The sequence below is a fragment of the Triticum dicoccoides genome, chromosome 3B, assembly GCF_002162155.2.
Source record: "Triticum dicoccoides isolate Atlit2015 ecotype Zavitan chromosome 3B, WEW_v2.0, whole genome shotgun sequence".
In the NCBI taxonomy this organism is placed as follows: Eukaryota; Viridiplantae; Streptophyta; class Magnoliopsida; order Poales; family Poaceae; genus Triticum; species Triticum dicoccoides.
The window spans coordinates 587,627,952-587,642,677 of NC_041385.1; the positions used below are offsets into that span (position 1 = coordinate 587,627,952).

At 42.9% G+C, this 14,726-nt stretch overlaps 2 protein-coding genes across 4 annotated transcripts; both read right to left on the bottom strand.

Annotated features, from left to right (window-relative positions):
• Positions 1-1,789: 1,789 nt before the first annotated feature.
• On the bottom strand, positions 1,790-6,826 carry LOC119277252 (F-box/FBD/LRR-repeat protein At1g78750-like). Of its 3 annotated transcripts, none has more exons than XM_037558507.1 (4): positions 6,700-6,826; positions 4,331-5,277; positions 2,545-2,700; positions 1,790-2,455 (listed from the first exon to the last, which is right to left on the bottom strand). In XM_037558507.1, exons 2-4 carry the CDS (start codon positions 5,234-5,236, stop codon positions 2,084-2,086), a joined length of 1,434 nt encoding a protein of 477 aa, XP_037414404.1. In that variant the 5' UTR covers positions 5,237-5,277; positions 6,700-6,826; the 3' UTR covers positions 1,790-2,083. The 3 variants fall into 3 exon arrangements, with proteins under 3 accessions (XP_037414404.1, XP_037414403.1, XP_037414405.1); XM_037558506.1 differs by having other exon boundaries at positions 6,665-6,813; XM_037558508.1 differs by lacking the exon at positions 6,700-6,826 and adding an exon at positions 6,529-6,622.
• A 980-nt stretch (positions 6,827-7,806) lies between these two features.
• Positions 7,807-11,349, bottom strand: LOC119277253 (CDP-diacylglycerol--glycerol-3-phosphate 3-phosphatidyltransferase 1, chloroplastic-like). Its single transcript, XM_037558510.1, has 8 exons — positions 10,776-11,349; positions 9,495-9,561; positions 9,338-9,412; positions 9,189-9,240; positions 8,842-8,927; positions 8,689-8,763; positions 8,521-8,615; positions 7,807-8,224 (listed from the first exon to the last, which is right to left on the bottom strand). Exons 1-8 carry the CDS (start codon positions 11,219-11,221, stop codon positions 8,146-8,148), a joined length of 975 nt encoding a protein of 324 aa, XP_037414407.1. The 5' UTR covers positions 11,222-11,349; the 3' UTR covers positions 7,807-8,145.
• Positions 11,350-14,726: the final 3,377 nt, after the last annotated feature.

Consider the following 14,726-nt stretch of genomic DNA (forward strand, 5'->3'; position numbering starts at 1 on the left):
CTGTTTATTCAGTCTTAGGTACGCCATACTATTAAGATATTAACAGGGGATACCAAATACCATCCACACCCATGTGAGGAAGAGCCCCATGTTTCTACTTGTTTGTGTGAGTTGTACAAGTCATCCCTTAAGTTAGACATTAAGACACACAAAAAGGCATATTATCTGACTTTGTATCTCACTTCTATTTGCTCTTTGGATCAGGTCGGATTGTACATGTCGGCTAGTTCGACATTATGTCCGGCCTTATACATAGCATTGTGTAATGTTAGATACCATGTCGGGCATTGACCCAGATAGTCCGACATCACTGAATGTCTGAATTATGTCAAATAGTCTGACATCGCTAATTAAGGAGCACACGTAACAGGAAAATTTTGAGTTGGCCTATAAAAGCTACCCTTCTTCCCCAAAAGAAGGTGACTACTCAATCCATCTTTCCTCCATTGATTCAAAACTTATAACTTCGGTTCCTACCTATCTAGCCACTTAATCCATCCCATTTTTTAGGAAGAGCAAGAGTAACACCCAATCTACAATTCCATGAAAGCAAAATTGAAATTCGTTGATTCCCCACGAGATCCTAACAAATCTTGTTACTTTTGATTTTGTGGGGAACCCTAGACGGTTGGCGTTCCCCGGGAGCTTTCGATTTGTGTGGTTGTGTCTCGGGCCTGTTTGCGAGGGTTTGGAGCTCACAGTGATGACGGATTAAATATGGATTGTACATAAATTTAGATTTGATCTAGTATTCTATGTTCAAATGGAACGTTGAACCATGGGAAATAGTTGCAACTCGTCTAAGTAAAGAAGTTCAAGTTTAGCTCATATTATTGAAGTATTGTTGTTCAAATTTTTAGTGTGAATGTAATGCCAAAGTATAGTTTTATTTTCCAAATTATTATTGTTCATATCGTATTGGATTGCTTAATTTGAAAAATTTTGGAAGTTGTGGAGGTGACCTTATCACCTAGACCAAAAAGCTCAGTGCAATTCCTATCACCACTTATCTCTTAGACTAAAACATAATTGGCTTATGTCAAACCATCTTTTATTACCTAACCAAATAGAAGAAGTGACTATTCTTAGCAAGGTGGATACGAAACAGCTCCTCTGACTTATGGGAGGGAAGGCAGCGATGCTACAGTGCTTCTCCTGTAAAATAGTAGAGGCAAGTCCAAGAGGTGCAACAGGCACCATAGACAAAATATTATAGATGATTAGTAGATAATCACTGTAGATACAATGCTTGTTGATTGGTGCTTTATATATAAAGCTGGGCGAAAGCCTTTTTCAGTAAGTGTAGCTCCACCTGACTTTGCTTCGTACACGTGCAAAGAATGTCGACAGATAGGACGAGCTTGAGTTTAGCGAGCTGCTTTCTTAGGACCGAGTTATCCTTCAAACAGAAGGTAAAGTTAAAAAATCTACTTATCCTCCACAAACTATCTCTCATTTGTTAAAAACTTCCAACGAGAATGAAATTCAATTCTTTTGAACAACCATCTCTGCATGATTCCAAAATATGAAGGATGCCTGAGTCAATTAGTTGAGCAAGAAAAAAATCAATTGTTATTCTCAGGTGCTCATTTTGTGCTTTGATCATTCTAGCCCCGATGATCCAAGAACAAAGCTTAGGAAGCAAATAACTCCGCTCTAGAGTCGATTAACCGAAAAGGCCTCCCATCACATGAAAGGTCGTACAGTGCTCACGCTAACTCTAGAGCATGGGACAACACTAACCATCAGTGACCACGCGGCTAACTAGAGAGTAATTGCAAAGACAACAGGTCAATATGTATCCATGTCACATTACACAACTATGCTCAAAACAACAGGTCAATATGTATCCATGTCACATTACACAACTATGCTCAAACAGTACAAACGCTCGGAGCATAAGATTTTCGGCTCCATAACCCACAAGTCACCAAGTTTCAGAAGTAAGAGGACGGATCCAAGAGATGAAGGTCTCATCTAGAACAGAAGGAACGGAATATTGGATGGGTATAAAAGCAGTAACCCACCCTGCAGGGCTCTAGCGTCAAGCTCTCAAATTCATTGCTCTGAAAGCCATACCCCCTCAGTAGTCATCCGGGTCATCAGATGCGTCGCTGAACCCATCATCACTCTGTTTGCTGTCAGACTCACTCATTGCGTAAGGATCATACTCTCTCCATTCTGGATTTCTCTTCACCCTCTTCTCAAAGATGCGCAGCTCCTTCGACTGTTCCTCGTCGGCACGTATCCTCTCCGCACGGTCCCGCTTTTCAATTTCATCATAGAAGGCAATATTTATATTGTCTAGACTAATCCCATTGACTACCAGAACACTTAGCAGCTTATCGATTCTTCCATCACCCTCTGAACATTGTATGACAACACTTTCAAGGAGTGGACACTGGAAGGTCATCCCGTCAATTGGCATGCAATCTATTTCCGCTCCTTCATCAAGCTAGAGATAAACAGAAAACAAAAGGAGAGGATATATTTTAGCAAAACTTCTCAATATAATAAATGCAATAGATATTACATGCAGCATACCGGCCTATGCATCAAAGTGAGTTCTTCTAGCCTCGGTGAAAGCTGGAGGAAGCGAAGCACAACGTACAAGTCCTCAGTTAAAAACCATTCGCCAATCTCAAGAGTTGTGAGGCTTTCAAACGCTGAACATGTTGGCAGCTCCTTTTCCAACATAACCTTGCATTGAGTGAGCGAGTGAGTTATGACTAGGACAAACCTAAAGCAACTACAATACCGATAACACCGTATCATTAACTTGAACGAAAGAGTGCAAACATCAAAATTGTTGCATCATGAAAATGTAGCAATACAAGACAAGACATCATGAAAATGTAGCAATACAAAACTGTTGCATCATAATTGATAATTGATATTCAGCTATAAGAAGTCAACAGACCAAATTTCCCACTACGAAAATTGTGAATTTTGTTACAGTTGAGAAAACATGCAAGTGGTTAAAGCCTCCCAAATAACTAAGTGTAAGCTCATAAAAAACGAAAACTGCCAATTTTGTTACAGTTGAGAAAATATGTAAGCTTATCAAACACAATGTCTCAAGCTCATTTTTTTTCTCTTCCATCTGCTTATGCACAGCACGTAACTAAGTGGTTAAAGCTTAAAAGTATCCATATCAAACAGAATTAAATTTCATATCCAGGTTTCACACTCTGAATGCTTCCATCATATCTGATCCACTTTTACTTCTACTGAAAGTGTGCTCTATTTTGATGGACATAACAAAGGTAAGAAAATCAAATTGTGGAACAGATCAGTATAGAAAAATATTGAACCAACTCCAATAGTTGTTTGTTAGAATTTAGACCAACATAAGAGCATCCTAGCAGATCCAGTAAAAACGGTCAAACCTTCAGATTTACTGTACAGGTTGAAAAAAAAACACCGAATAGATCCTGTAAAATAGCATACCCCATATTTTTTTACAGGTTCCCGTATATTAGAGCAACCATCTGTCATATTTGGAGGATTCAAACCGTTTTTTGAGGATCCCATAAAACCGGTCAACACTGGAGCAGGGGGCCTGGCAACGCCGCGTGCGAGCAGCGAGCAGGCGGAGGAGCTCGGCAGCGGCTGGCCGGAGCATCGCCAGAGCATGCGGCGGGACGGATCATCGACGGAAAGTCGCTGGAGCAGGCAGCAGGCCAGAGCGGCGCCGGAGTAGGCGGCAGGCCGGAGCGGCGCCGTTCCAGCCGGCCGGAGTTCGAGTCCGTCCATGCGTGCGTCGGGGAAGAAGCGTGAGGAGAAAACAAAGAAAAAAACTTTTATTGTACGGGTTTATGGGATCTGTTCCGCCCGATGCCCCGCGGTACCGTAAATTCGTTATAAGGGGACCTGTAAACTGTTTTTACAGGTGGTGTTTTTACGGGATCTGCTAGAGATGCTCTAAATATTAGTACTAATTCAAAGTTAATGGAGCAATATGATGAACTCATGGATATTAGGTTTTGCATTCAAAATGATCAGATCCACTTTAGCAGCAAGAATATAACAAAATGTACACCCAAATCATTGAGCACCAGCACTTAGATTTTACCTTTTTGTTGCAGCAGAAGTGTTTCAACTATTAAGTAAAACTACTTTGTTTACTTCCATTTTGTTCTGGAAACATGGTAGTAATAAATTTTACATTAACGACTACAAACAACAGCAACGGTTGAATAATGTAAGAAGTTTTATAATTCATTTTTTATATAGTTTAACAAGAATAATAAAAGAATGTGTGTTCTAGCAAAAATAAAGATAAAAAACAACAGATAGAACCGCAGGCTTGTCTTTTCAAAAGCCATACCTTTATGTCAGAACCAAATAATGCAAGCTTCTTGGCATACTTAAGAACTCCAGTGAACTTTGATTCACAATCAAATGTATACCCACAAGTATCTATGCGTGCGCTCTCTAGAGATGGCTGGTCTCTCCAGGAAATAGCTTCCAGTGAACATCCCGTGCACTCAAAGCTAATGAGATGAGGGGCAGCAATTGTGAATCCATCGCACTCATCTAGGAAGCCATCAAGGGTTAGCCTTTTTAATGCTTTTGAGGCTATGAGATCAAGATGCATCGCAGAGTCTATCAAATTCAAGTCTTCTAGGCCAGGGCTCCAGGCAATGAATCTGTTCAGAGAAAGCTCATCCACTTCCACGTCGCGCAGAGTAAGTTTCTTGAGAGAAGGAAGATTGATTATGTCAGGCAGTACAAGTCCCGTGTGGTCATAATCTCGGTAGGGAGCATTACCCCACTGCAAATTTAGCTCCTGAAGCGAGCGGCAGGTGAAAATGGCAGGAGGTAAAACAGTCTTATCATATAGACAAAGTTTCACGTCAAGCACTTTAACATTATGCTTCACCGCATAGCCAATCCACATTCTGACATCATTGCAGTTCAGGGGACCATGAGGATTCCAATGCAGCTGGAATGTTTGCAAGTCTACTTTCCGACGGACAAGCAATAGGTTGTTAACAAAACGAGTAAACTTCTCGACCTTCCAATGTTCGAAATCTCTGTAATCAAGGCATATGAACTGCAGGCTTTCACACAGTTCCATCCACTTCCTAGACACCCTGCGCATGCGAACAACAGTTCTAATCCACACGCAAGACAGGATTTTCTGGAGGATGTCTTCAGGCAGCTCGCTGATCAGATCACTTTCAGTCTCAGTATCACTCTCCATGGCATGCTCGTCAGCTGACGACTCCATAGCAACCCTACCTCAGATTTCTTACCTAAAGGCTTCAAAACCTGCCATGTGTGTACATATTCCACAATTAGTACATGAAGTAATGAGGCCCGGCCCAGGGCAGATATCAATTGCCGCAAAAAGTGTCCATGTTATCAATGCTGCATCAGTATGAAGGTTTTACTTGTTCAGCTGGGTTGTTCGCAGAAAGCAATGCAGGTTTGGTTAGTTCTTATAACGGTTACGATCTTATCACCAAATTAGGGAAGCAGAGCAATTTCCAGCCTCCCCTGTGTATTGCGTTCCTACCAAAACTTTTCTGCATACCACAACAGGGCACTACATTCTCTAGCAATTTAATAGACAGAGTAAAACATTTTGCTCGGCATCGAGCATTTTCTAGCCAAGTAATGAATAGTAGATATCCAAATTTCCAATCCATGACGAGTTTTTGTTGTTGTCGTTGTAATCAGAGGCGGAGCTACAGGGCGGCGGCCCACCCTGGAATTTTGGTCCGGCCTTTATACCTATGCAGTTAGAGATGCGTCGGAGAGAAAAAGAAAAGCCCAATAACACTTGACCCAACAAGCAACAACGCATGCATCCACCACTTCAAGTCTGCACCACATCGAGCCTTCCCGCCCACGATGCCCAGCCGCCTCCGTCCCCGCCCGCCTCGCTGCTTCCGCGCGACCCTATCAGCCTCGCCGCTCGCCCGGACGCCCACGAGCCTCTTCTTCCCTCCTGCTTCTCCGCCATCCACCTGGCCCTCGCAGCCAGCCTCACCCTTCGCGCGTCCGCGACCCCCAGCGGGCTGCGGCCTTGGCCCTGGCCGCCCGGCGCTTGGAGCAAGCCGCCGCCGCCCGCCGCCCAGACCACATCTCAGGTCTCCAGCACTCCCGGTGGTCGTCAGATTTGTGGTCGCCACTGCCGAACCCCCAATTGATTTAGAGTTTGTTCTTTGTTGTGCTATCCACTGTCCAGAACACGAATCAACAAACACATAGTGCAAATAATTTTGCACATCATTTCTGTTCAATTATGTCATTATGTTTGATAAAGGAAAGTTATTATTGCAAAATTACTGAAGAATGAAGAGGACCACGGACACTGCTTTTGTAGATCTGGTATGTAGATACGAAGATACGGGATTTCTATGTGGGATTATTGATAATTAGTTAGAAAATTCACATGTCATAGATGTCAAATTTTCTTAGGAGGACCACCCTGTCTTCAAATCCTAGATCCGCCACTGGTTTTAATACCAACACCAATAGGGATTATCTAAGAACCAGATTATCACCAGAGCTCACCGTAGGACGAGTTTGGCATGGCAGATTTAAGCAGTTTGGCATGCTGTTGCGCATAGATCAGCAGGGGGAAACGCGACGTGTCTACAGAGAGGGGGAAATGGGATCTTTGGGCAAGAAAAAGATCTGAGATGCTTACGAGAAACGGCTGGCAGAGAGGTGTTCCGTTCTCACCGGCAAGGGAAGAGGAGAGCTCCCTCGGAGTCGCCGACGGCAGCGGCGACCTGAGGCCGAGGGCTTCTCTAGGGTTAGGTGGGTTCGAGGCTCGGGGTGTGGCGTGCCACCGGACTGATATGTCTCCTGCCACTGCCAGGCTTCAATAAGGAGTTTATTAATTATCCTTTGGATTAAACACAAGATAAAAATAAGGTGCGACCAGCTCTCATCTAGATAAGAATTAATTAAGTCTCATTTAACTCTACATCATTTGATTTCATGCGAGACCTATGCATTTTTTTCCTTTTTTTAATCAAATGATATACTAGAAATTAGATGGGACATAGCAAATCCAACAGAAATAACATATCCTCCTCCCACGAACTATGGCTCGTTTATTGAACCCATCGACGAGATTGAACTCAACCTGAATATCCAAAAATGGTTATGACTGGCAAGCACTCATTTTGTGCTTCCAACTGGCTTTGCCCCAGCCTGACTTGATTCTAGGAACAAAGCTAAAGAAGATAATGCCTTGATCCACTCGATTTCGATAGCCTACCAAAAACGTCTTATAATTTGGGACAGTCCGATCCAAATTAATTGGCAGCTTTAGTACAACTTTGTTGAATTCGAGGGAGTACTACATTTTAGGTCTCAATTGGTTCATGGGTAGAAAAATTATAGGAATAGAAAAATCATAGGAAATTAGATGACATGCATCTCAAATCTTATGAATACGAAAAGAAAAAAGATGTTCTTTGGTTCACATCATAGGATTTTTTTTTCATCGAGTCTAGGCTAATGTTTATTTTTTCTATGAAATGTGAAGGATAGAAGAATTCCTTCATAGGAAACCAAAGGGCTCTGAAGGAATTTTCCCCATAGAAATCATATCCTATGAAATTCCTGCAAAATTCCTCCGAACCAAAGGAGGCTTTAACCTGCGAGTAAAATACAGTTCACCATTTGCAGGGGTTAAAACTTAAAACGATTCAACTAAATCCTTTGGAATATGACTAGCCAACCCTCAAGACTAGCCAACCTCTGCAGTCTACTCAACCTCCAAACGGCCTGATTCTATTAGAATTAGTACAGAGCTGCAAGAATATGTACACTGGCATACGGTTTGCCCTCCATTCATTTGATAACCATTCTTAAGCAAAAACAAAAAACAAAACAAAAACAACAACAACAACAACAACAAATTCTTTTTTTTTGCAGGATAAAATACAACAAATTCTACAGCTTTATATTCTAGTCAGTGGCCCCATGTGTAAGGAACTAGACTAATGGCTACTAGTATAGCAAACATCTGCTGCTATATTTTTAGAAACTGCACTACCCTTCCATTTCTTCAAATTTGGATGGTCCATGGAAACAATTGAGTTCTCACAACTAATTGCTGGATTCACCAATCGTAATCTGGTTGGTATTTAACAAAAATGCAGGCAACAGCTGTCATCATGTCCTCGGTCTTAACTGATAGTATTTCACACCATAACCTACTGTGGATGCCATTGTTGTAGTAGCAACCAGCCAACTGCAGTTATAAAACAAATATTTAGCATGAAACACTGCAAGCACAATACTCTATAATATTTTATATAAACTATGTTTTTTAACAATCATCACTTATTGATGTTCGAGTATTCTTCTGTTTTGGTATTATTTTCCTGAAATTATCAAATTCACATAGGAGATGCTTCTGGGTTATGAGTTATGACTGATATAAATAGTGGTTTGACTGGTGCAACATAAAAGTATAATTTCATTGAAAAAAAACATTTTACCAAACTACAAATACCAGGGCAGACAAAAGTTTGAAAAACAGATTACCCCAAGTATGTAATATAATTCTGAGTCTCCTCTGTGCCGAATTCTGGCTGAAGGAGTGCACCAGCAACCAACATCAACTGAAATACTGTATTTACCTGCATTAAAAAATTATTGTCATATGTGTCAAAGGTCCACAGGATCAAATAATGTGAGAACATAGTGACATACCTTGCTGATGAAAAGAGGTTGAACCTTCTCACGCTGAATTGCATCTAAGTTACAAAAGTCTGACCAACTGTTCCACTGGCGCGAGGATAATCAGGGTAGAATTCATTTAAACACTTCAAATCAAATATATACCTAATTTTGTGCAAGTAGTACCTTCCATCCTAGGCTGGATGCTCGTTTGTAGAAAGCCCCACCCACCAGGAGAAAGTCTCTTGCAACCACCAGGCCAACAAGGCCAGCTTCAAGCAGAGCAATCAAAGTGCAACATCATTGATTGATTCGTCAAATTATTCAGTTAAGGGCAAGAATAGCAGGACAACATAATGATCTATCAGCAATCATCATCACTGTATTTTTACTTAGATGAAGCTGGTGAATGGTTTTAGACATTCAGAGTATCGCACAATGTCTCTGGTTGGGATTGACATTATACAGGGGGATGCAAGCAAGCTGTGTAGCAAAGATAGAAAAATGAAGAGAATATGTGCTGAGCTACTCACGATGTAAGAGCTCCTTCTCAACCATTGCTACAGCAACACAGCAAATCAACACCTAAGCAACACAACAAATACCGCAGGTCAGCTTAACAGCACAGATATAATTTTATAAAGAAACATAAAGTTTATAAATATGGATTTGAAGTTTGAACCTTGTCAGCCAATGGGTCCAGATATGAACCAATTACAGAATTGATGCCCATCTTTCTTGCTAAAAAACCATCCAACTATTGTCAGAGAGAAATGATGAGTGAGGTTTTTAACATATGGTGTTAGTATGGTCGAAATATTAGAAGGGTGTAATCCTACCCAATCACTTGCACCAGACAAAGCTAATGTGCCAAAAGCAGGAAGATACCATTCATTCATAATCATCCTACATAGCATATGTAAATAATCAGAACCAGAACCATGGATAAGAAAGATATATATAATCATGGCCCTATATGTCTAAAATATTATGTGGCAAGACAACATATCCAAAACCGAAAATTAATCAACATATACAAAGTACAAACATGGGCATCCTTTATTTGACAGCAATTGCATGCTCTGATACCTAGAGACCGAATAATTCGAAATCACTGTTAGAACATCCAAAAAAGCTAATTAGACATTAACCCCAATTTTAGACCTCCTGTAATGAAGCAAAACAACACAAAAACTAACAGGAGGATAGTGCACTGTTGAAGTATAGAACAATACGCCTACGGCCTGGCAACTTCTTCAGATTTGACACTGACAATCATTGCTGGTTAAGCAGTGCATCTGATTCTAATGTGAAGAACAAACAATAGGTTTACTCAGCCCTTTATGTTATATCATGTCACATAGACACAAGAACAAAACATTTCAGTGTCTTTTGTCTAACATGGTTCAAAGCTGACTGGTCAAACATGTATTTACATGACCAAAGAGAACATGACGAAAGGTTCAATGATTGGTTAACATGTTTTGACTACAGGCCCCGCAACCTTGGTGACAACTAACAAGTTCACACGTCGTATATAATATCATGACTCAATTTGTAGCCTGGCAGCCTCTCGCTCTCCTGAAATGTAAATATTTCAAGTTCTCGGTTCCGTAAGATATGGCATACAAAAGCAAATCAGCTATGCCTATGTAAAACTTGAAATACAATTGATTCTAAGACATACATAAGGCCTCAACAATACATAGCATCAGATATTTGATTCCTTTTAGGCTACCACATTCAGACCTACATCGTCAGATGTGCAGCAACATAATTTTAAATAGCTGGTTTGCACAGAAATGAGTGCTAATCCAACAAGTATGCATGAGACTGATTTTTTTTCATGAGGTACCCGTGCACAAGCGCAGTCACCTATGAAAAATAACAGAGCATGGTGATTTATGGCATCAAGCCTGCACACACTTCCTATTCGATTCAATTAACATGCCTGATTAGCAAATCTGAACTATGTATTAACACGGTGAGTACTGAATGCAGTATCAAGTAAACATCAGAGCAGTGGCATTCTGATCGAGAAATCCAACCATCAAACTTAAGCACCTATGTTAATGCATCCGGTTCGACAGCATAGTGACACCTGAAGGTAAAGAACTCACCATCCAATGAGCGGCCCCGACGCCATGCGCCCGATCGACACCAAATTGGGCAGATTCAGAAACTTCTCGCCTCCACCCGCACCCGCAGCCTCGCCTCCGTAGACCCGCTTGGGCTCCCACCGCACCGCGTCCGCGAGAACCTGCGCACCTCCGCCGGCAATGGCGCGAGCCCTGTGGAGCTTCGAGCGGAAAGCGGCGGCGGTTGTGAACGGCGTGGCGGACCGCGAGAGAGCCCATGGGGAAGAGGAGGGAAGCAGCGGTCCGCTGCGGGGGCGGGCGAGGACGCGGGGGTGCGCGGCCGCGGCCGCGGCGGCGAAGGGGGAGGGGGCGGGAGGGACGGCGGCGCGGAAGGGGGCGGAGAGGGTGTAGTGGGAGAGGAGAGGCTTCGGATTCAGGTGGGCGGGGTTCCTACGGAGGAGAGGGTTTAGGGTTCTGAGGAAGGCCATGTCCGTGGACCGTGGAGCATTGGAGGGGGGCTCGGGCAGTCTTTCGGGATCCTTGGGGAGGGGGAGGAGAGCTTCTTGCACTTGGGGTTGGACTTGGTGGTGTTCTCGAGGAAGGTGACCGGGAGTGGAGCGGCGGCGGCTGGTAGGTGGGGCCGCCGTCTGTGATACACCGTACACGCTCCTTCTTCTCCAGCCCTTAAGGAGGTGTACCGTTGTAAAAGCATCTATAGCGGCGCACATCAAATTCGATCCTTCAAATTGTCACGTACACTTTCGGGCGCCCCGCCTGCTCAATCTGAAACCGGCGCTCCGGCATTAGCATAACATACGTGGTTATCTTTTGTCGAACCATGACGAAACCGAAGGGCGTGGGAAGAGCGACGGAGCGGGAGAGAGGTGGATGGACTCGGGCTGGCGACGCAGAGGGGGGAGGTGGATGTGGCTTGGGGGGGGGGGGATGTCTTCTGACCTAAATAGCCTGATTGGCATCAAGCGTCGAGCGAAGCGGCGGCACGCGGCGTTCACACCCCCTACCGGAGGAGACGTCCCTCGAACCACCAGGTTTCGGGCGATTTCGGGTGGGACCTAGTCGTCAGTCTGACGTGGTGGACGAGACGAATTGAAATGCAACCTATTATTAATGAGATGGCAAGAAAGCTAAAAGGGTGGAAATGGAAGCTCTTATACAATTCTAGGAGCCTATTTTGAATAATTCAACACTAACCTCTACTACAACACATTTTTTCACAAGGGTCATCACTAACAAATGGGTTGTAGGGGAGATGGATAAAATTAGGAGAGACTTTCTCTATAATGCTAAGGACGCTCGTCGTGGAAAATTCCTAGTCAACTGGAAAAGGATTTGCAAGCAAAAGAAGCTAGTAGGGATTAGTATTAAACACGTCTCATGCTACAACAAAGCCTTGTGTGTCGCTAGCCTTGTTTGGACTATGGGGTGATCTGCACCCATTATTTGCCACTGCTCTACCATGTGATTAGATGGAGTTTTTCTCTGTATGTACCGATATTGAGCTCGTCAATGATGGTCGGGACAAAATATGGGTTGGCCAATAGCTTCACGGTCACGCGTTGAAAGACCTCGCCCTTAGTATATGCTCTGACTAGCAGAAACAAACATGTCAGTTAAGGAGGCCCTAGTTAAGAATAGATGGATGCGTGGTCTTCATAAAATCCCATGGTGCTCATGGATGGATTCATCTTTCTATGGGAAAAGGTGTAGAAGATGCTATTATCCACCGAGCCCGTAGGATCCTCTGGAAGATCACAAGAGATGGTTGCTACTCAGTAGCTTCGAGATATGACTTATAGGTTTTAGGGATATTGCTTGAGCCTCTCCTAAACATGATGCGGAAGATTATGGATGATCGCAAAGTCAGAGCGAACATGTGGTTGCTGATCCAAAAAATGGTAGGACCTGCATCATTTGCAGGCTAGAGTCTTTGGAGTTCTAGCTAGTGAATAGGCATGTGTCTCTGAGTTATCTTCTCCATATATGATCAATATACATGTAACTCGAGTCCCCTTCTCTAATGAAAAAGCAAAGCACATGCTATTGGGCATCAATAAAACATCTCATAAAAAACAATTTTGTATTAGTGTTTGATTTGACATGAAAGATAAATAGTTTACACATGATCATGGTCGTACCTCCACAAAACTATGGAACAACGGAACCACCACTGTCATCAACAAAACAACAAAATGGCCTCACTCACTCATCGAAAGTCCACATGACTTCCTCTATTAACTAAGAAAAGGAGAATTGTCTAGTTAACTGGAAAAAATCACGCAGAAACATTACTTACTGATGTCTACTACGTGACCTTCTTCTTGTAGACGTTGTTGGGCCTCCAAGTGCAGAGGTTTGTAGGACAGTAGCAAATTTCCCTCAAGTGGATGACCTAAGGTTTATCAATCCGTAGGAGGCGTAGGATGAAGATGGTCTCTCTCAAACAACCCTGCAACCAAATAACAAAGAGTCTCTTGTGTCCCCAACACACTCAATACAATGGTAAATTGTATAGGTGCACTAGTTCGGCGAAGAGATGGTGATACAAGTGCAATATGGATGGTAGATATAGGCTTTTGTAATCTGAAATTATAAAAACAGCAAGGTAACTAATGATAAAAGTGAGCACAGACGGTATTGCAATGCTAGGAAACAAGGCCTAGAGTTCATACTTTCACTAGTGCAAGTTCTCTCAACAACGATAACATAATTAGATCATATAGCAATCCCTCAACGTGCAACAAAGAGTCACTCCAAATCACTAATAGCGGAGAGCAAATGAAGAGATTATTGTAGGGTACGAAACCACCTCAAAGTTATTCTTTCTGATCGATCTATTCAAGAGTCTGTAATAAAATAACACGAAGCTATTCTTTCCGTTCGATCTATCCTAGAGTTCGTACTAGAATAACACCTTAAGACACAAATCAACCAAAACCCTAATGTCACCTAGATACTCCAATGTCACCTCAAGTATCCGCGGGTATGATTATACGATATGCATCACACAATCTCAGATTCATCTATTCAAACCAACACAAAGTACTTCAATGAGTGCCCGGAAGTTTCTACCGGAGAGTCAAGACGAAAACGTGTGCCAACCCCTATGCATAAGTTCACAAGGTCACAGAACCCGCAAGTTGATCACCAAAACATACATCAAGTAGATCACGTGAATATCTCATTGTCACCACAGATAAGCACATGCAAGACATACATCAAGTGTTCTCAAATCCTTAAAGACTCAATCTGATAAGATAACTTCAAAGGGAAAACTCAATCTATTACAAGAGAGTAGAGGGGGAGAAACATCATAAGATCCAACTATAATAGCAAAGCTCGTGGTGCATCAAGATCGTGCCAAATCAAGAACACGAGAGAGAGAGAGAGAGAGAGAGAGAGAGAGAGAGATCAAACACATAGCTATTGGTACATACCCTCAGCCCCGAGGGTGAACTACTCCCTCCTCGTCATGGAGAGCACCGGGGATGATGAAGATGGCCACCAGTGATGGATCCCCCCTCCGGCAGGGTGCTAGAACAAGGCCCGATTGGTTTTTGGTGGCTACAGAGGCTTGCGGCGGCGAAACTCCCGATCTAGGTTTCTTTCTGGGGGTTTCTGTATTTATAGGAATTTTTGGCGTCGGTTTCACGTCAGGGGAGTCTCCGAGCCATCCATGAGATAGGGGGGCGCGCCCAGGGGGTGGGCACGCCCCCCACCCTCGTGGGCAGCCCGGGACTCTTCTGGCCCAACTCTTTTACTGTGGGGGCTTCTTTTGGTCCATAAAAGATCATCAAAGATTGACACGTCAATTGGACTCCGTTTGGTATTCCTTTTCTGTAAAACTCAAAAACAAGGAAAAAAACAGAAACTGGCACTGGGCTCTAGGTTAATAGGTTAGTCCCAAAAATCATATAAAATAGCATATAAATGCATATAAAACATCCTAGATGGATAATATAATAGCATGGAACA

Coding starts and splice junctions, on each gene's coding strand:
- LOC119277252 (XM_037558507.1), bottom strand. CDS start 5,236: ATGGAGTCGTCAGCTGACGAGCATGCCATGGAGAGTGATACTGAGACT. Junction 2,701..4,330: donor TATTTGGTTCTGACATAAAG/GTATGGCTTTTG, acceptor ACTCAATGCAAG/GTTATGTTGGAAAAGGAGCT. Junction 2,456..2,544: donor TCACTTTGATGCATAGGCCG/GTATGCTGCATG, acceptor GTTTATCTCTAG/CTTGATGAAGGAGCGGAAAT.
- LOC119277253 (XM_037558510.1), bottom strand. CDS start 11,221: ATGGCCTTCCTCAGAACCCTAAACCCTCTCCTCCGTAGGAACCCCGCC. Junction 9,562..10,775: donor TCGGGGCCGCTCATTGGATG/GTGAGTTCTTTA, acceptor TATGCTATGTAG/GATGATTATGAATGAATGGT. Junction 8,225..8,520: donor AATTATATTACATACTTGGG/GTAATCTGTTTT, acceptor TTATAACTGCAG/TTGGCTGGTTGCTACTACAA.